This window comes from Pseudophryne corroboree, chromosome 12 (assembly GCF_028390025.1).
Source record: "Pseudophryne corroboree isolate aPseCor3 chromosome 12, aPseCor3.hap2, whole genome shotgun sequence".
Classification (NCBI taxonomy): Eukaryota; Metazoa; Chordata; class Amphibia; order Anura; family Myobatrachidae; genus Pseudophryne; species Pseudophryne corroboree.
The window spans coordinates 52,874,733-52,897,435 of record NC_086455.1 but is presented as its reverse complement, the minus strand read 5'-3'; the positions used below and the strand labels follow the sequence as shown (position 1 = coordinate 52,897,435).

The window sequence follows — 22,703 nt, the reverse complement described above, 5'->3', positions numbered from 1 at the left end:
CTTACAACAGTATATTTCGCTGCCTCTATACATTGTGCCTGCTGACTTTATCCTGTGATATCCAGCTTTATATGAACTTCCAGTTTGAATATACTATGGAGCAAATCCTTCAAGCTATTGCTCTCCCCGGTGAGAGGCTTGTGGCCTAACTGGTAAACCTGCATGCTGAATTGTCTCTCTCCTGCAATGACCTGCCATTGTTGCAGGCTGAATCTCCTGGAAATACTCTGCAAGGCTCCGATGCTCGTGATGTGGGACAGTTGGCTTCTTTTCAGTCCTGGAAGAAGCTTTATTCAAGTTCATCTGCTAATATTGCTGGAGGCTTTGATACCATCTTTTCTCCTTTCTCCGCTGGCGAAAGTGCCTTATGTATACTTTCTTCTACCCTTGAGGATTGTAATATTTCTACTGTGGATCAGCGGCTTCCCTCGGAATTCTGCTGGATGACTTCTCTGGATAACTTAGCCATCCTTCTTTGCGGATTTGTTTCCTGTTCACTATGTCTTCAGTTTGCCAGTGACCGAACCAGCTGCGTGTCTCCATATTCTCCTCCACTGGGCGGTTATTTGGGATCTTCTACCATACAGCTTCTCAAATCTATGGATTTTATTTCTGTACACCTTGCCGGGACTGGGGGACTTAAGGTTTATCTGGTTGCTTTATAGGCTTTTGGGTGGGATGACCCTCCTTAAATATTGGTGTTTTAATCTGTTCAGATATCCTGATTAACCGTACATATTGTGTGCTTTGAGCATTTGTTGGTTGTTTCTATCTATCTATCTATCTATCTATCTATCTATCTATCTATCTATCTATCTATCCTGGGCTCTATACACCATGCCCGAGGGGTTCATGGGGTTGACTGCCCCCAAGTTTTAGTAGAATAGTTGGGTGGGGTTTTTTGGGATCCAGGTAGGCCATAAGTTGGGGGGTTGGTTCTACAGGATGGGGGGATTTGGGGGTGGTGTTTGTCTGGTCCATATTTTGGAGGTGTGGGGTTGGCACCCTTTTTTTTTCTTACAACTAATCCTGATGACATTGCTATGCTTAGGTCTGGTGTTGAGATTTTGGTATATTTTATGTTCATATGTGTCACAATGCTACCTATTGTATTTATGATTTGGTGGTGTTGGGGTCCGAATGGCGCCTTTGGGTTCCGACATCACTTTTTCTGAATATTATGATGTTAACTCATTCTGCTATACTGGTTTGCTATGTCTTTTTCTTATAATACTGTGTGCTGACCCTGTATCTCATTTTTATATTGGCATTTTGGGTGTAAATGTTGAAAAAATAAATAAAACGCAATTTAAAAAAAAAAAAAAACATGGTCAGTGCCATGGGCTTATTGTGGGAGAGCCATGGGGGTGTCAGTGTAAGCGGCTGCATACACAGAAATACTGTCTGTCACAGGCACAGGAGGGTCAGACATAGACCTTGCACCTGGCACAGGGCTGGCAGAAGTTTCCATAGTACCACCGATGGTGGAGACGCCCCAATCGGTATTACAGCGTGCACAGGAGCTAAAAGTGGACGCCTCAGTCCTTGCACACTCAGCAGCACAAATGTACAGTACACAAGGGAAGGAGCTAGTAATGGCATATGTATAAAGTCACAGACAGACGACCACCAATAGAAAAGCGCTTCTGCGTCCCCCTCTGAAATTCTCTTTTGTATTGTACACGGCTAAAAAGAATCACTGTTTTTCCAACTCTGCAGCTGGTCAGTTTTCTGGGATCTCATCTCCTGAAATGTACAGGCAGACCCTTCTTTCCGGTTGCCGATGTGTGGAGCTTGACTGCTGGAAGGGAAAGCCCCCTGAGGAAGAACCCATTATCACCCATGGCTTTACCATGACCACTGAGATTCTCTTTAAGGTAAAACACTATCTGGGAAATAATATGTGTTTCTCTATAATAACAAAATGGCAGTAAACATTTCTCCGGCAGGGTCCATAGGTTATCAACAGGATAACATTGGGATATGATGAAGCGACAGCGGATTTGCACCAATCGGTCAAAGCTTTTCGGCCTCCCAGCATGCAACGGGCCTGTCCATATTATCCTGCCTCCTGTCTCAGGCAAATCAGTTTTTTGTTTGGTGCTGCAGGAGCCGGACCATGGTCAGAGGGCTGCTGGTTTTTAGCAGCCCTAAGCTTTCTTATTTTATTTTTATAGTCTTACTATTTTTTCTTGAGTGATCTTTCTAAAAAGCATCTTATACGTACCTTAGAAAGAGTCGCTCCAACAACTCTCCGCCGGGTCGCGACAATGCTTACCCATGAGTACAGTGCTGTTTCGGCAGGCGTCTGTGTCAGATATACTAGCAGGTCCAGCAGACGTTACCAGGCTGTGGCTGAAGCACCGGGAGAAGGTAAGGCATCGGTTCCGCTTAGAAGGGGAATACGGACACAGCCGCACTACCAAACAGTCGCTGATGCGGCTGCCACCTCGGGAGCACCAGCGCTAGGCCTTAGGGATCAGAGGCTCCAGGAATAGTATCAGGCCGCGATCCCTAGGGTTGATGTCAGCAGTGGGGAGTCAGACGCTCTCCTGGTCGCCCCTCCCCCCGGTTCATGACCAGTTTCTTCCGAGTCTCCCACCATGAACTGTTTCCCGCTTCCGTCTCAGACGCTGTACATGAAAGGGACCCAGTCGCAGCATAGTTGGCTGTGTGACTAGTAGCGTCTGGATCCACTCAGGGTTCGCAAACGTATTGATTGGTCCTGGAAGTGAGGTGAGTCTCCCTGTGTCCCACTCTACTGAGACGGTTAATACAGCACTAAGTCTCTATCTACCCTTTTGAGTACGAATAGTTAGATAAGTGCCTATTGCATATGAGTCTGTATACTATTACTGTTGTTTCTTTCGCTATGCGTCTGAATACGGTAAATCTGTTTAAACATGATTCAGTAATATGTTCTCCTACATACTATATTTGAAATGTAGTTGTAGTTGATGATATGCTCATATTGCTTATTATACTAATGTATAACATGTGACTGACTGCTAATGTGATTGCTGACTTTACTATATATTCTGTCAGTTTGTTCTATTCCGATCTTCAATGCTGGTGCATGGGTAGGGTCGGATTGTAGGTCACTTTAAAAAGCTTAAAGTGATTACAGTCACAAATTGTGTAGTACACTGTGGAATTGCTGATTATTTATCATGTCTAAGAGCGGCAAAGGTGAGGAAGATACACTCACAGCAATACCACAGCAATTACTGATTATGTCAAATGAATATCATGATTGAATAGTTTAGGTATGATTCGTGGAACTGCACATCCCAGCAAGTTGTACTGCATTTGCTGATTATGTCAAATGAATATCATGATTGAATAGTTTAGGTATGATTCGTGGAACTGCACATCCCAGCAAGTTGTACTGCATTTGCTGATTATGTCAATTGAATATCATGATTGAATAGTTTAGGTATGATTCGTGGAACTGCACATCCCAGCAAGTTGTACTGCATTTGCTGATTATGTCAAATGAATATCATGATTGAATAGTTTAGGTATGATTCGTGGAACTGCACATCCCAGCAAGTTGTACTGCATTTGCTGATTATGTCAATTGAATATCATGATTGAATAGTTTAGGTATGATTCGTGGAACTGCACATCCCAGCAAGTTGTACTGCATTTGCTGATTATGTCAAATGAATATCATGATTGAATAGTTTAGGTATGATTCGTGGAACTGTACATCCCAGCAAGTTGTACTGCATTTGCTGATTATGTCAAATGAATATCATGATTGAATAGTTTAGGTATGATTCGTGGAACTGCACATCCCAGCAAGTTGTACTGCATTTGCTGATTATGTCAAATGAATATCATGATTGAATAGTTTAGGTATGATTCGTGGAACTGCACATCCCAGCAAGTTGAACTGCATTTGCTGATTATGTCAAATGAATATCATGATTGAATAGTTTAGGTATATTGAAAAAGCGAGGTTTTTTTTATATGTTTTTCTCTGTGTAAAGATATAGTTTGCTGCCTTATTGGTATGTAATGTCTGTTTTTCTAAGCTAATTTATGGCCTTAGCTTAAAGGGGGATTGTATTGGGTGGAGTTTGCAATCATTGCATTCACATGGATATTGTTCCTATTGAATGTCTAGTGTACGGCTGGATAGCCATCGGCTGGTAGTGCTTACATAGAAGTGCTGACATAAAAGTGTTATTATAAAAATAGCGTTATACCTGCGTTAAACAGAAGGGAAACATCAACACACCAACACTACCACAAATGGTCTGCCTTAATGCCTCAAAAGTATGTAATTCATCTTATGCATATTATCTGATTTTACAAACCTATGAAAAGGCATCCCAAATCTGCTCACTACAGTTCTCTCTTATGCAAACTTATGTATGTTTCTTGATGTAATGATTTCTTGTAAATGTCATTGCATGTGTGGGGAAGTTGCTCGGTGAAACAGTTTATTATTGCATACTGACTGGTGTTTACCTCCTTTGAACATTTACCCATTGTGGTCAGGTGTACTATATCTTTATATTTAGTAAGGTGTAGTCATGGTGTAAAGGACAGAGTATGATTACTGATTAGTAAAAGAAAACAAATACTGAGCAACATCCCCAAACAGGTAATTTCAACTTTAAACTTGTCATTTATTTTGTACGCTCTGGACATGGCTACTAATAACAAATGCACAGACAAAATTCTTAAAGCTATGTCTGCAAATGCTATGAGCTTAGGAGACAAAATTCCAGAGCTAATTGCGATAATGACAAGGGATAACCTGGATTTTGTGGCAATTACAGAGTCTTGGTGCAATGAGAATCATGACTGGGACTTAGCTATACCAGGATACAATTTATTTAGGAAGGATAGAATAGGAAGAATAGGAGGAGGGGTAGCAATGTATGTGAAAAAAAGCATAAATGCTACTTTAATACAAAATATTGAAGCCAAAACTGAGGCCTTTTGGGTCACCATAGAAACTGGGAAGAAGGACATTATTCGCATTGGGGTGATCTATAGACCACCATGCCAGGGGCAGGATTTGGACAGGAACCTATTGCTGGACATCTCTAAAATGGCTTTAAAGGGAGAAGTCATAATCATGGGAGACTTTAATTTACCTGATGTAAATTGGGAGGGGTCTTTTGCAAGTTCAGCTACAAGTGGCAAATTTCTACATTCCTTACAAGGAGCATCTCTCAAGCAATTGGTGAGGGAGCCCACTCGCAAAGACTCAATATTAGATCTAATTCTTACAAATGGTGATAGAATATCTGATATATATGTGGGTGAGCACCTGGGATCCAGTGATCATCAAGCAGTATGGTTTAGTATAAAGACAGGATCCAACTCCTGTCACACAAAAACAAAAGTGTTGGATTTTAGAAATGCTGACTTTGCAAAAATGGGGAGATGTTTAAGTGATTCATTGGCAGACTGGAGGAACTTGGAAGGAGTGCAGGAGAGGTGGAAAAAACTGAAAAGTGCAATACTAAGTGCAACAGACCTTTGTATCAAAATGGTTAGGAAAAGCACCAGGAAAAGGAAGCCAGTGTGGTTCACAAAAGAAGTATCAACTAGTGTGAAAGCAAAAAAGATGGCTTTTGGGAAATACAAACAGACTCAAAATAATAACGACAAAGAGGTGTATCTGGACAGACGGAAGGATGCTAAGAAAGTGATCAGACATGCAAAGGCAGAAGCTGAGGAGAAAATGGCCCAGTCAGTAGATAAAGGGGGCAAAACTTTTTTTAAGTATATAAGTGAAAGGAGAAAATCAAATGGAGGAATAATAAGACTTAAGACAGAGAGTGAGCATTTGGTGGAGGGAGACAAGGCAATAGCAGATCACCTAAATAATTATTTTTGCTCAGCATTTACTACAGAAGAAGGGATGGGGCCACAGTTAAGTTGCAAGGACATTCATAAAAATAAGGTAGATGAAAATAAATTTACAGAGGAGAAGGTCCTAACAGAACTTTCAAAACTAAAAGTGGATAAATCAATGGGACCAGATGGGATACACCCAAGGATACTCAAAGAGATAAAAGATGTGCTGGTTACACCTTTAACAGAATTATTTAACCAGTCACTAAATACAGGTGCTATTCCAGAGGACTGGAAAAGAGCAAATGTAGTTCCACTGCACAAAAGTGGAAGCAAGGAAGAAGCAAGTAACTACAGACCAGTAAGCCTTACATCAGTAGTAGGGAAAGTAATGGAAAAACTATTAAAAGAAAGAGTAGTGGAATATCTTAAATCAAACCACTTACAGGATCCAAAACAGCATGGATTTACTGGTGGGAGATCATGCCAAACAAATCTTATTGACTTTTTTGACTTTGTGATGAAAATAATAGATCAAGGGGGAGCTGTAGATGTAGCATATCTAGACTTTAGTAAGGCATTTGACACTGTCCCACATCGCAGACTGCTAAATAAACTTGAAAGCCTGGGGGTGGATTATAAATCAGTTAAATGGATAAGAACCTGGTTGCAGGATAGGAAACAGACAGTCGTAGTTAATGGAGTGCAATCTATGGAGGGAAATGTTACCAGTGGAGTACCCCAGGGATCTGTACTTGGTCCAGTTCTCTTTAATATCTTTGTTGGTGACATTGCAGATGGTATTGAAGGGAAGATATGCCTTTTTGCAGATGATACAAAGATATGCAACAGGGTAGACACACCGGGAGGGGTGAAACAAATGATTAATGACCTAGGTAGGCTTGAGAAATGGTCAAGAACGTGGCAACTACAGTTTAATGCTAAAAAATGCAAAATCATGCACTTGGGTCTCATAAACCCAAAGGCTAAGTATAGTATCAAGGGTACTATAATGGAAACTACTGAGGAGGAAAGAGATTTAGGAGTCATTATTTCAAGTGACTTGAAGGCAGGAAAGCAATGCAACAAAGCAATGAGAAAGGCAAGTCAGATGCTTGGTTGCATAGGGAGAGGAATCAGTAGCAGGAAAAAAGAAGTGATAATGCCACTGTATAGGTCATTGGTACGGCCCCATCTGGAATACTGTGTCCAGTTCTGGAGACCCTATCTCCAGAAGGATATAAATACATTAGAGAGTGTACAAAGAAGGGCAACTAAAATGGTCATGGCCTACATCACAAAACTTACCCGGAAAGGCTAAAAGTTCTTAACATGTATAGTTTGGAGGAGAGAAGGGAAAGGGGGGACATGATAGAAACTTTCAAATATATCAAGGGTCTTAACAAAGTTCAGGAGGGAAACATTCTTCAAAGGAAAAGAAGTATTAGAACTCGAGGGCATACACTGAGACTGGAGGGGGGGGGGAGGTTCAGGGGAAATTTAAGGAAAAATTACTTCACAGAAAGGGTAGTGGATGTGTGGAATAGCCTCCCATCAGAGGTGGTAGAGGCTAAGACTGTAGGGCAATTTAAACATGCTTGGGACAGGCATATGAATATCCTTACAAAGAATTAAGGTTAAAAAAGGGTTGAGATTGCCTAAAGGATAAAATAAAAAAGGGGCAGACTAGATGGGCCAAGTGGTTCTTATCTGCTGTCAAATTCTATGTTTCTATGTTTACCAACACTCATATCATGTTTGTCTTGCAAAGCTCTCAAGATCTAGTTCAGGATGGTTTGTGTGCAAATTGTTTTAGCTTTCACCAGGGTCTCTTGAAAAATACAAGGCAGATTCAGGTGCAGGTTGATCCACCTTGGGCTATGTTTGCACAGACATTATCCAGTATAGCTGAACGGATAATTCCTCTATCTCCTGTACCAGGGATAGGTTACATGATTAATCCTTACATGCAGCTTCCCACCTGTGGTTTATCACTTCCAGCAGCAGCCTCTCAAAAGAAACATGCTGATAAGCCAGTGGTAAGTAAATCTTCATCCTCACAGGCTACACATGTTTCAGATGAGGATTTATCGGAGGATAAAAGCTCAATAAATTCTGCTTCGGCATACGAAGAGGAGGAGGAAGGTCTCCGCTCCGTGGATATAACTGAGTTAATTAAAGCAATGAAAGCCATTCTATCCTTAGAGGATTCAGCGGAGCCTGTGTTAAAAACCAAGGCGCCTGTGTTTAAATGTCCAAAAACAGTTAAGACTGAGTTTCCAGGGTCAGATCAACTGACGGAAATCATGGAAGAGACTTGGGCTACGCCCAATAAGAGGTTTAGGATTCCTAAGAAATGGAATTCCAATTATCCTCTTCCAGCTGGGGATTGTTTAAAAAGGGAGGTGGCTCCTAAAATAGATATGCATGTGATTCAATTAGTGCAAAAATCTGCATTACCTTTGCCTTCAACATCATTAAATGATGTCATGGATAGGAGAGTGGATGGTTTTTAAAAAAAAAACATTTTTCCCTGTCTGGGGCAGTCATAAGGCCAGCCATGGCTTCAGCTTGGATGGCAAAGGCAGTGTCCGCCTGGGCTGATGCATTGGAGGGGAAATTTTCAATAGGTTCTAGAGAGCAAAAATCCCATATAGCTAAAGTTCTGGCTTTTCAGCCCTTTCGGTCTTAAGGAAAAGCTAAAGGAAAAAGTGATGGCAGGCAGTCCCAATGCAACAAGTCTGGTAAGACTAAAAAGCATTTGGCTACCAGAGGAACGGTTGGTAAAACAGATAATAAGCCATCAGAATGATGGTGCGGGCCTCCACCTGGGGGATCCCAGGGTGGGGAGCCGACTTCTTCAGTTTGCACAGATCTGGCTGCAGTCTGGGTGCAGGAAGCGGTATCTCTAGGTTATGCTTTTATCTTCAAGAAGCACCCTCCTCTAATTTTTTTTTTGTACCAGCTCGTCTCGGGTAGAGACAAAGGCCAGGGCTTTTGCAAGAGGCAGTTCAGAAATTGCTTCAGTCAGGAGTAGTCATTCCAGTTCCTGCTGCACAACAAGGACAGGGGTTTTACTACAACCCGTTTCTAGTTTAGAAACCAAATGTGTCATTTCAGCACATTCTCAATCTCAAAGTGCTGAACAAGTACATTTGGGTACCTCGGTTTCATATGGAGACTTTACATTCCATCATTTTGGCCATGGAGCCAGGGGATTATATAGTATCCCTGGATATACAGGATGCTTACCTACATGTTCCTATAGCACTGTCCCTTCAGTGCTAGCTCAGGTTCGCTATCCTCAACAGCATTTTCAGTTCCAGGCCCTACTTTTCGGGTTAGCCACAGCCCCCAGAGTATTTACCAAGATTATGGTGGTAATGGCAGCTTATCTCCGCCAGCAGGGGATAAGAATTTTTCCATACCTCGATGATCTCTTAATCCTGGCACAGTCGCAGGAATTGCTCCTATGTCATATGCGGCTGTAGTATGGTATGCCGGCGGCCGGGCTCCCGGCGATCAGCATACCGGTGCCGGAAGCCCGACCGCCGGCATACCGACAGCGTGGCGAGTGCAAATGAGCCCCTTGTGGGCTCACTGTGCTCACCACGCTGTGTGCACGGTGGCGCGCCACGCTATCTATTCTCCCTCCAGGGGGGTTGTGGACCCCCACGAGGGAGAAAAAATGGCGGTATGCTGGCAGTCGGGATTCCAGCGCCGGTATACTGTGTGCCGGGATCCCAACAGTCGGCAACCTGAAGACCACCCGTCATCTGCAACAGACAATAACGTGTCTGCAAAGCCACGGATGGCTCATAAATTGGGCAAAATCGTATCTGGTTCCGTCACAGCGGATGACTCACTTGGGGGCTGTACTGTATTCAAGTCTTCAGAGAGTAATTTTACCTCTGAACAAGATATCCAAGGTTCAGTCAAGGATTCAGGACTTGCTACACAGTCATAAGGTATCCATTCACGCAGCAATGCGTGTGATGGGATTAATGGTGTCAACATTCCACATGGTGGAGTTTGCACAATTCCACTCAAGGCCTCTTCAGCATCTGATTCTTGCCAAATGGAATGGGTTGCATCAGACGATAAAAACGCAAACTATGGTTCTTACGATAGAAGTAAGAAGGTCATTAGCCTGGTGGCTACAGACATCCCATCTGGATAAGGGGAGACTCTTTGGATATCAGATTGGGAAATTCAGACAACAGATGCCAGTCTCCATGGCTGAGGAACAGTGTCAGGAAGGTTGTGTTTCTAGGGGAACAGACCAAGGAAGAAGATTGCCTGCCAATAAATATATTGGCACTTTGGGCCATATACATGGCACTGAATCAGGCAAAGGACATTCTTCAGGAAAAACCAGTTCAGAATCCGCTCGGACAATGTGACGGCAGTAGCGTCCCTCAACCATCAGGGAGGAACTCGCAGCCGAAAAGCGATGAAGGAGGTCAGCCACATACTTGAAAGTTTGGGATTGGATATTAGGATTATTGAATGGATAAGATCTTGGTTGAAGGATAGAAAACAGAGAGTTGTGGTAAATGGAGTGCATTCACAGGAGGGAAATGTTACCAGTGGAGTACCCCAGGGATCTGTACTTGGACCAGTGCTTTTTAATATCTTTATTGGTGACATTGCAAATGGCATTAAAGGGAAAGTATGCCTTTTTGCAGATGACACAAAGGTATGCAACAGGGTAGACACACCAGGTGGGGTAAAACAAATGATTGAGGATCTAGGTAGACTAGAGGAATGGTCAAGAGTCTGGCAATTACAGTTTAATGCCAAAAAATGCAAAATCATGCACTTGCGTCTCAAAAATCCTAAAGCTAAATACAGTATTAATGGCACTATACTGGAAACTACTGAGGAGGAAAGGGATCTAGGAGTCACTCAGATGACTTAAAGGCAGGTAAGCAATGTAACAAGGCAATGAGGAAGGCTAGTCAGATGCTTGGCTGCATTGGGAGAGGAATCAGCAGCAGAAAGAAAGAAGTAATAATGCCACTGTATAGGTCATTGGTACGGCCTCATCTAGAATACTGTATTCAGTTCTGGAGGCCATATCTTCAAAAGGATATTAATACATTAGAAACTGTACAAAGGAGGGCAACTAAAATGGTGCATGGCCTACATCACAAAACATACCCAGAAAGACTAAGAAATCTCAATATGTATAGTTTGGAGCAGAGAAGGGAAAGGGGGGACATGATAGAAACTTTCAAATATATCAAGGGTTTTAACAAAGTCCTGGAGGGAAACATGCTCCAAATGAAGAGAAGCAATAGGACACGAGGACATGCACTGAGACTGGAGGGGGGGAGGTTCAGGGGAAATTTGCGGAAAAATTATTTCACAGAAAGGGTAGTGGACAAGTGGAATAGCCTCCCATCAGAGGTGGTAGAGGCTAAGACAGTAGAGCAATTTAAACATGCATGGGATAGACATAAGGATATCCTTACAAAGAAATAAGGATCAAATAAGGTTAGAGATAAAAATAATATAAAAAAAAAAAAGGGGCAGACTAGATTGGCCAAGTGGTTCTTATCTGCCGACAAATTCTATGTTTCTATGTTACTAAAGTGGGCAGAACTTCATCATCCAGCCTTGTCCGCAGTGTTCATTCCGGGAGTCCTAAACTGGGAAGCGGATTTTCTCGGTCAACACGCCATTCAGGCAAGCGAATGGGCTCTACACCCAGAGATCTTCCAGACTCTAGTAGACAAGTGGGGGTTGCCAGAGATAGATCTCATGGTGTCCTGTCAGAACAACAAAGTTCTCGCATATGGGTCAAGAACAAAGGATCCCAGAGCGATCTTTGTGGATGCCCTGTCGGTGAGATGGGACTTTCATCTGGCTTATGTGTTTCCTCCAATCAACCTATTACCCAGGGTGGTGAGAAAGATAAAGCAAGGAAAGGGTACCGTGATACTAATAGCTCCGGCTTGGCCCAGAAGGCATAGGTACGCAGATCTGCAGAGAATTTCGATGGATGCTCCACTCCTGCTCCCTCAACGTCCAGATCTACTGATGCAGGGTCCTTGATATCACAGATATCTGGATCGACTGTCTTTAAAGGCGTGGCTCTTGAAACCTCTATCCTGAAGTCAAGAGGATTCTCACAACAGTTACTAAAATTATATATAGACACACAGACGCGAAAGAATTTTTATCGCTCCTGTGTGTCTATATTAATTCGGGCGCGAAGTACTTTTCAAATATATAAACTAGTCAAAAAACATTAGATTATATAAAACTACAAGCTGCTCCCACTTGGTACTCTGAAATATTACCAAAGATAAAATAAAACTAATATATATATAAGGGAGAGAGCGCATAAAGTTTTATAAGGTTTTATTACAATTTAAAAACATAAAAAGGTTCTTTCCTTGTTTGCAATATTAATACATGCATATATTACTAAAATGCTGATTAAACCACTTAATATATATAATTTGTACTACTAACATATGTATCATTAATCAACCGTCTGTATTGATTCCACTTAGTCCATAAATTGTGATTTTGATGACAGCTGCTACAGAATATCAAACGCAGGTTCCAAAATCCCTTTCTGTGTTTACTCAGATAGATATTTTGTAATTATGTCCCACACCTGAGAGAAGCACTCATAGGATTGAACTGTGGTATTTAAAATGGATACAGGCTTCAGTATTGATTAGATTTGCTCTGAATGGCCATTCATCTGTAAATTTCTCATATGCTGATTATTTGTGATGTACATAAATTCGCTTAGCCAGGTATTGCATCGAATTCAGCAGAATTATTTTGTATAGTTTGTCACAAGCACTGTTTCTCACCTCTCTGCGGACCGGGCACAGACTTTCCCCGTTGCTTTGTGAGCTACTCAGAGCCGTAGCATACCGCCGCTGACAGCTTAGTTCTCCTGTGTAGCTCCGTCCGCGGAGGTCAGATGAAACAGACCGCGATGAGAGCTCCCAGCCACGGTCACGTACTGTTCGCACTCCCCGTTTTCTCCCAGGTATACGTCCAACGGGAGGGGGAGGGTTTAGATAGACGTGCCGCCGGACTTCAAACCAGCTGGGACCGCAATGCTTCTCACCTCCGGAATGCAGGTATACAGATAGATGTCTGCCGAACTTCACAAGTAACCAGCTCCTGCGATAGTGTGGTTCAGATCAGAGTCCCAAGTGGATTTAAAAGCACAAGAGTATGGCACTCTTAACGCGTTTCTCCGTTGTGTTATTCTAACGGTTTCCTCAGAAGATCTTTGGAACCTGCGTTTGATATTCTGTAGCAGCTGTCATCAAAATCACAATTTATGGACTAAGTGGAATCAATACAGACGGTTGATTAATGATACATATGTTAGTAGTACAAATTATATATATTAAGTGGTTTAATCAGCATTTTAGTAATATATGCATGTATTAATATTGCAAACAAGGAAAGAACCTTTTTATGTTTTTAAATTGTAATAAAACCTTATAAAACTTTATGCGCTCTCTCCCTTATATATATATTGATTCTCACAACAGGTTATTCAAACAATGCCCAGAGCAAGAAAACCTTCCCCAGCTCGCATTTATCACCCAATATGGCAAACCTATATTCATTGGTGCAGTGAAAGGAAAATGGATCCTAAATCTTTCAGAGTTTCCAGGGGCTTAGCATTCGTTCAGGCAGGAATGGATAAAGGTTTGAAGGTTGCTTCCTTGACAGTGCAAGTGTCAGCATTGACTATATTGTTCCAAAAGAAAATTGCCAACTTACAGGATGTGCATATTTTTTTCCAGGGAATGCTGTGCATTCAACCTCCTTTTGTTCCTCCTACTGTGCCTAAATTTAGTCCTAAAGGCCCTTCAAGTTGCCCCATTTGATCCACTTAATAAAGTGGATCTTAAATGGTTGACAGCTAAAGTTCTGTTTCTATTGGCCATGGTGTCAGCTAGAAGAGTGTCAGATTTAGGGGCATTGTCATGTTGTTCCCCATTTCTGATTTTTTATCCAGATAAAGCAGTTCTCAGAACTAGATCTGTGTATCTTCCCAAGGTGGTGTCTAAATTCCACCTTAATGAAGAAATTGTAGTCATGGCTTTCCAGGTACAGTACCGGGCCTTTCTGCGGGAGATGCATCACTGGATGTGGTCCATACCTTAAGAATCTACGTGGATCGTACCAGTGCCATCAGAAAGACAGATTCTCTCTTCATTCTCTACGGATTTCACAAGAGACTATGGCCTGCTGATAAGCAGACACTGGCAAGGTGGCTTCAGATGACGATTTCAGAAGTATATTCTCAAGCTGATCTCTCTGTTCAAGCTAATGTCTCTGCAACCACATGGTCTTCCATTAACACATTCATTAGACATTATGCCATGGATAACTTTGCCGCTCATGATGCTGAATTCGGCAAAAGGATTCTCCTGTCCAATCAGGAGCGTCCCCACCACTAAAATTGCATTGGAAAATCCCAATGTTATCCTGTGGATAACCTGTGGACCCTGCCTGAGAAATATACGTCATGGTAAAAACTTACCATTGATAATGGTATTTCTCCTAAGTCCACAGGTTCCACAGGGATCCCACCCTGACGCACCTGATTTGAGGATCCTTTTACTCACTATCCTCTTCCTTCTTGTACAGAAGGGTGTGCATGTGTGTTCTTATCGCCTGATTAGGGCTATCTATAATGCTCCTGCCTTGAGCTTTGGGAATACAACTGATTTGCCTGAGCCAGGAGGTGGGGATATATGGACGGGCCCGTTGCATGCTGGGAGGCCGAAAAGCTTTGACCGATTGGTGCAAATCCGCTGTCGCTTCATCATATCCCAGTGTTATCCTGTGGATCTTGTGGACTTAGGAGAAATATTGTTATCAACAGTAAGTTCTTACCATAACGTATATTTCTTCACAGTAAGGCTGTGGATGGTATAGGCTGGAAAATCAGAAGCAGCTGGCATGCATCTCATGTTAGATGAGGAATAAGCATAATTAACATCACATACAGAACATTTAGTGACTAAATAAATACAATAATGTTTTAACCAAAACAAAATATTTCCGAGTACTGTGCTCCTGACTAGTTAAAAAAACAAACAAAAAAACAAAAAACAAACAACTTTATTCCACAGATCTAAAAAGAACACTTAAACATTACATGTACACTTGTTGCAGATCACTTTCTAGTTGGGATTCAGTATAATATCCCGATGGACGGGATGCCAGCATTCAGAATACTGACAGTGGCATCCCGACCATCAAAATATAGATAGCCCCCCAGAAAGTGCCTTAACCGTGCCCTGCACCCTACCCTAACCCTCCCCAGTGGGGCCTATCCCTAACTCTCCCTTCCCCACTGCCTAACCCTAACCTTCCCCTCATGGTTCCTACCCTTAACCTTCCCTTCCCCACTGCCTAACCCTAACCTTCCCCTCATGGTTCCTACCCTTAACCTTCCCTTCCCCACTGCCTAACCCTAACCTTCCCCTCTTGGTTCCTACCCTTAACCCTCCCTTCCCCACTGCCTAACCCTAACCCTCCCTGCTTGGTACCTAATCCTAACCTCCCCTTGAAAGTGCCTAACCCTAACCCCCCCTTCCCGGTATCTAACCATAACCTTCCTGTCCCTGCACCCTAACCCCACTTCTAGTGCTCTGTATTTCATCCGCCGGGATCCCATCCCACGGCATTTTAACTACATCCCCCTAATTGATGACTAATTACTCTGGGCACACCACTTATGCTGGGCATAATAATCACTTATGTCGGCATTCATGACAGACATTTTATCTGACAGCCTCATACCCCTCAGATATCACGGGCATATACTGAGAGATCTCTTACAGTGTATATGGCCATGATATCTGCGTTCCCCCCTCTGAAGGAGACATTTCCCCATTCCTCTGTATGTGAAGGACAGGGGAAATGCCCCTTGATCGGCCGCTCAATGCATACAATGGCCAATGCGGCCAACTTGACACTACGAAATGTCAAGTTGGTCGCACAAATACATACAGTACAATTATCTGGTCAGATCGGACAGATAATTGTATAGTGTGTGCTCAGCATTAGTGACCACAGTTTCCTCATTTTCCCAAGTCCACAGCCTTTGTGTTACCCTTGTCTTTACCCTCTGTCTTAAAGTTTACATCCTATCTTTCTCACATTGTTATCTTCACTTTTGAAACATTGTTAGACTTTACTTTTTTAGTACTCAAGATGCAACAATAAATCCTGTCATCAATGCAACCTCCTTCTATCACCCATCTCCCCTCACATCAGTCCTAATGTTGCTGCAACACTGATCTCCTCTCCTGCTGCACCAATCTGAAAATCCCCACATCAGCTTCCCATATCCTCCAGATATCAATTCAAATGACTCATTCTCAAATACTAAGCCCTCTGAAAATGCACCTGTACTGCTATATCCCCGCTACTGACTAAGTGGAGACGTTGTCCATTGCTGCCAATAAGTTTCTAGCTATCATTTATCTAGTACATTCTATAAAATGGTAGCTGTAAGATGATTGGATGTTATGGGCAACTTCTGTACCTGTCGTTTTTAGAAGGTTTGATACATTTGCCCCAAATCTCCATTCTAAGCTACACTTGCAAGCTCTCTCACAAGCAGACCAGTTCAGGCCTGCACATAGGAATCAGGCCATCCAGTATTGCCGGGGAGCTGAATTAAGCTACAATATGTACACACTAGATGATGTGCGCATGATGCAATGGGATCCACATGCATGCACACTTGCCGTTGTCGGGAGCAACGGAGTAACGACGGAGATGTAGTGCATACACACTAGACAATGTAAACAATATCGGGTATGATCAGGCCGATATTGGCTGGATCGTATGCGATATCGCCTAGTGTGTACGCACCCTTACACTCGGTTACCACAGCAGCACCCTTACACTTGGTTACCACAGCATCACCCTTACACTCGGTTACCACAGCAGCACCCTTACACTCGGTTACCACAGCAGCACCCTTACACTCGGTTACCACAGCATCACCCTTACACTCGGTTACCACAGCATCACCCTTACACTCGGTTACCACAGCAGCACCTTTACACTCTGTTACCACAGCAGCACCCTTACACTCAGTTACCACATCATCACCCTTACACTCGGTTACCGCAGCAGCACCCTTACACTCGGTTACCACAGCATCACCCTTACACTCGGTTACCACAGCATCACCCTTACACTCGGTTACCACAGCAGCGCCCTTACACTCGGTTACCACAGTATCACCCTTACACTCGGTTACCGCAGCAGCACCCTTACACTCGGTTACCACAGCAGCACCCTTACACTCGGTTACCACAGCAGCACCCTTACACTCGGTTACCACAGCATCACCCTTACACTCGGTTACCGCAGCAGCACCCTTACACTCGGTTACCACAGCATCACCCTTACACTCGGTTACCACATCATCACCCTTACACTCGGTTACCACAGCATCACCCTTACACTCGGTTACCGCAGCAGCACCCTTACACTCGGTTACCACAGCATCACCCTTACACTCGGTTACCACAGCAAACTTTCCAATTAAATTGTGATAGAAACCCAGCCTTATTGCCGCAGATTAGTAAGTTGACCCCTAAATAGCAATTTTCAGATTTTCACATGGCTATGGTTATATAATACCTCAAATATTTCCTTTATTTGCAGTACGCCTAAACAGAGCTTTTCAGGGGGAGGCAGTTGGCGTGAGAGTGGTTTTCTGTTGTTCATCTCCACTTTTTCCTTGAAATATGTGTTTGTTTCTGATACCTACAGTATTTACAACCAATTTTAGTAAAAAAATAATGTAGGAAAGGCAAAGGTATTGGATACAGAGGCATGAAGGAGTGTGATGTTCAATTACTTATGTAGGATGTATTCAATTATAATCCTAAATACAGACATGAAGGTCAAATATTATCTCTGATACATGTTGGGGGGCAGATCTGAGCAATAAAGAGTGTTCTTATTTTTCCAGGATGTCATTGAAGCTATTGCAGAATCGGCATTCAAAACGTCTCCTTATCCAGTGATCCTGTCCTTTGAGAACCACGTTGACTCGTGAGTAACTGGTGTCTGTATGTGCTGGGTCAGGCTAGCTATTACTGCAAGGTCTATGTTCTAAAAGTCCTGGAAATATGAGGAAACACTACCTATAGGCATATTGATGCAACAGCAAACCACAGAAATATAACCCAGCATCTGCACTGGTCTGTACTGATTTCCATATTGGTAGCGGAAATACCATGCCAAAGTACAGATAAACAGATTTATAAATGTACATACTGTAGCAAAGAAAAGGAAAGGGGAATTTCTCTTGAAACAAAGGCTGATTCACAGAAGCGCCAATTTATGGTGATACAGTCTTGTAGGTCCGCTTTTTCCTCACCATTGCGCAGAATCACATTTTGTGCGGTACTGTATTTGTAAATTCTAAATTCTGCATTTTGGCAGCATTTACAGTCTCTAACCTGACCGTTGTGATGTCACTACTATGATTAATTTGAGACAGAAATTAAGCAAAACCGAGCAGCATTTTAGTAGCAAAATGTAAAAGTTTAGCCATCTCACTACAGTGGACAGTTGTTTTTAAGTTATCTCCTATAAAAAACTTTCTTTTGACATTACTAGTGCATTGTCTCCTCTTCTTTGGACCTCTACCAAACTTAGAATATATGCCACTTAGTGGCAGCTTTTCATTTCTATAAAAACTACAAGGTCAAAACAAAATGGTGGAGAAAGGTTCCCCAGCACTGAGCAGAGATGGCAGTAAACAGAGTTATATAGGCACAGGTAAGCAGGGACATATAGAGAGGGGCTGGGCACGTGTACTGTAGGGGACATGGCCTAATAGTGAAGGTCTGGTCACACACACGTACAAAAAAAAAACTGGACAAAAAACCAGTTCATGCACAGGGCCCCAGAGCCATGGGCAGATCTAGGGAGGGGGCGATCAGTGCAATCACCCCCTTCCCTACACAACATGAGGATAGTTAGTACCTGCTCCCACCCACTCTTGGCACCCCTGCAGGCTAGTAGGTCTATAAACATAAGTTCAGATAAAGCAACTACAGTACAACAAGCTACAATGCAGGATAAACAACAGGATTAAGAAGTGGTGAAAGAGCCTAAGGTTACGGATACAAAGCTAAGGTAAAGCTTATTCAGGACTTGTACAACTAGGATACGCCTCAAGATGGCACCAGGAAGGCTTACGGCATTTGATGCCACCATCTTGGCTAAATGTATGTTTTCCTACCCGATTAACATCATCACACTGCATCTACAAAAGATTTAAAACCTGTACTGGCAGCAAGTAAAACAGGCAACTGCAGAGCTTGCTAAAAATGTAATAATTTACATTTATAATGTTTTTCTGAGGAAATCCAATCCTATATAATAAAAGGCTAAAGCTGCTCCTCACCTCTATGGGTGGAATTCAAGTGTTTTGCGCACCACTAGATGGTGCTGGATGGAGCAATTCAAGTGTTGCTCCGATCGGTCGCGCACAGCCACCGGCGCTAAATTATTGTTATTATGTTTCCTGTCATTTTAATGGTCTGGTAACGAATAAGTACTGATAATAACTACTGTATTTTAATATATCCTAGTGCAAAGCAACAGGCAAAGATGGCTGAGTATTGCAGAACAATATTTGGAGATATGTTGCTGACAGACGTACTGGAAAAGTATCCTGTGAGTTCATAAACTGTTTAGTGCATGTACCACTGAAATGATTTCCACCTGGTTCCCTTGTTTTAGAAAGTATGCATGGAGCATACTGTGAAATCTCTCCTGTTCATTCCTGTAGTATGAATCAGCGCAAGGAATGAAGTTTATAGAGATGTATAAAGTCTCTTTCGGGCCATTTGTCCCTATAGTACCTAATCCCTCTCTGGACGTCATTAATGACGCGTGGGATGTACAAACGTGTGCTTCTCATTTCACACATCAAACCTTCATTTATGCAGTGTAATAACCGAGTGGTATTATGTCTTCATCACACTAATAAAAGCAGTACATTCCTCATTTGCTGTAATGGGTTGGCACACTGCACTTCCTTGTCATCTGCATCTATAATTTGTGCAGAATTGCAAATATAAAAGGGTCAGGTGAAAGCGCTGCCTTCCTGACACTGCCTCCTCATTTCTGCCTTTCATTGAGAAGTGTAATAATAACTTACTAAATGTCTTTATACCAAATGCCAGATTTGTGTGGATAAATTATCAAATTTTCATGCCCTTCTGGAATGGCCGGGTGGCTCCCGAAAATTGGATGCACTCCCTGCCTACTGGATAAGAAGGCAAGTCTCCCGGAGCTGGCCAGCCGCCCGCACAGCCCCTCTTCCCCTTATCCGCCTGCTTACTAAGCTAATGTGGGCAGGGCGATGGTGCACTTCGTGCTGAATCGCATGATCATACCCCGCCCCCTTTACAATGCTGGTAATTGGAGCATTGTATAGCCGGGGCGGGGTTGCGATAATGCAGTCGTGCATTCACCCCCCCACACCGCCCACCTATGAAGATGCCACTCCCCTATTGAGCCAACCTGGCTGCTTCCTCCTGGAGGGGGCAGCCAGAAAGTTGGTATGTACTGTTTGTATCATTTAAGTTGCCAGGGCAGCCATCAGGGGGGGACTGTGGGGACTGGTGTCCCGGGCCCTAACAGAGAGGTGGGCCCAACCCTGGCTCCTACTAGCAATACCTGTAGAACTGCACCAGGCTGTGAAACAACAGCGGGTTGATGCACAGTGAAGACTTCGTAAAACATGCCTTCAACTGTGCATCAGCTCTCTGTGAACCGTTCCTGTAGGTCCATAACATTCCACCTATATGTAATATTACAATATATGACATCACATAGGTGTGGAGTGATGCGGTAGAATCTTATTTTGGGGGGAGGGGCCTTGTCTCTTTTGTTAGTCCTGGACCCCATAATTTCTGATGTCAGCTCTGTACATTGCTATATGAATGCTTATTTATGGGCCTGTCTCATCATAGGTAATGGCTGATATGTATTTCAGGACACTAACTATTGCAGAACAGAATGACTTAAGGAGAATATAGATAATACTATATATGTGATAACAGCCATTTTAGTTGTTCAATGCATTAGGTGGAAACTATGTATCTTATTTTTCTCATTTCATTATTCAGTTGAAACCTGGACATCCCGTGCCAAGTCCTAATGAATTACTAGGAAAAATATTGATAAAAAACAAAAAGAACCAGGCTTTTTCATCTGCGGAGAAGAAAGCACAGAGCAGTGACCCCACCAGTGCAGAACAGGCAAATTCACTATTACATGAAAATTCAGGTACGTGACAGTAAACTTCTTACACATAGCATCTAACTGTAACAACATATGTGTTATATTATTACTCCTCTTTCTTTGTAGTCTATAAATAATAAAACATCTGATCAGCATCAATGGAGATTTTATGTCTTTTTACAGAAAACGAAGTGGAAGAAGATTCAGGGAAAGAAGCAGAAGGTGAAGAGGTTGTAGAAAATGTGAATGAAGAAGAGATGAAACAGATGCAATCAGACGAGGTCAGTTACACCAGACTTGATGAACTAAGTTGTACCATAATGTTGAATGGGTGGGTGTGGTTCATCAAATCGACAGTATCTAGGTCGACAATGTTTAGGTCGACCACTATAGGTCGACAGTCACTAGGTCGACATGGATGGAAGGTCGACGGGGTTTCTAGGTCGACATGTGCTAGGTCGACAGGTCTAAAGGTCGACATGAGGTGGGTTTTTTTGTGTCGTTTTCTTCGTAGAGTGCCCGGGATCCCAAATTAGTGCACCGCGTCTCCTCGCATGGCTCGCTTCGCTCGCCATGCTTCGGGCATGGTGCCTTCGCTCCGCTACCGCTTCGCTCGGCACACTTTACCGTTCCAATCGTAGTCCACGTGGATCGTTAAGTATGAAAAAATTCAAAAAAAGAAAAAAAATGTGAAAAACTCATGTCGACCTTTAGACCTGTCGACCTAGCACATGTCGACCTAGAAACCCTGTCGACCTTCCATCCATGTCGACCTAGTGACTGTCGACCTATAGTGGTCGACCTAAACATTGTTGACCTAGATACTGTCGGTCTTCAGACCGGATCCCGAATGGGCATGGTACGCATGGTCGACAGTGTCTAGGTCGACACCCATTAGGTCAACACCTATTGGTCGACAGTGGCTAAGTCTACACTAGAAATAGGTCGACATGAAAAAAGGTCGACATGTTTCATGTTCATGTTTTTTTGGTGTCATTTTCATTGTAAAGTGACGGGGAACCCCAATTAGTGCACCGTGTCCCCTCGCATGGCTCGCTCTGCACGCCATGCTTCGGCAAGGTGCCTCGCTCCGCTGCCGCTGCGCTCAGCACAGGTTACCGTTCCCAATCGTAGTCCATGTGGATCGTAGAGTATGAAAAAGTTCAAAAAAGAAAAAAAATTGAAAAACTCATGTCGACCTTTTTGCATGTTGACCTTGTTTATGACGACCTAATGGTCGCGTCGACCTATTCACTATTTCTAGTGTCGACCTATTCACTGTCAACCAATGGGTGTCGACCTAAGTGGTGTCGACATAGGCGTGCACAGCACATTTTATTAGGGGGTGCACCGTCGGAGGGGCGTGACTAGCACTGCCCATTGGGCGTGTCTAGCACTCACTGCAAACTAAAATATGAAATTTGATTAAACAGAGTGTACAGTGAGGGCTGGTAGTCGGGCAGATGATTGTCAGTAATGGTGCTTGACTGGTGTGTGTTAATCCTGCCCGTCGGCGTTTCCATCCAGTTATGCCTATTCCTCCTGCGGCTGCTCCTGTTAGGTGGATAATCCTACTACGAATAACTTCACAC

The 22,703-nt window shown here is 43.0% G+C and overlaps 1 protein-coding gene across 1 annotated transcript in view; it reads left to right on the top strand.

Moving 5' to 3' along the window:
• The window catches only part of PLCB2 (phospholipase C beta 2), a 294,302-nt gene that overhangs the window by 163,336 nt on the left and 108,263 nt on the right, over positions 1-22,703 (top strand). The window contains exons 11-15 of the mRNA XM_063947515.1: positions 1,720-1,877; positions 17,819-17,901; positions 19,452-19,536; positions 20,997-21,156; positions 21,295-21,392. Of these exons, the coding sequence (XP_063803585.1) occupies positions 1,720-1,877; positions 17,819-17,901; positions 19,452-19,536; positions 20,997-21,156; positions 21,295-21,392 (584 nt within the window). The remainder of the gene's footprint in view (positions 1-1,719; positions 1,878-17,818; positions 17,902-19,451; positions 19,537-20,996; positions 21,157-21,294; positions 21,393-22,703) is intronic.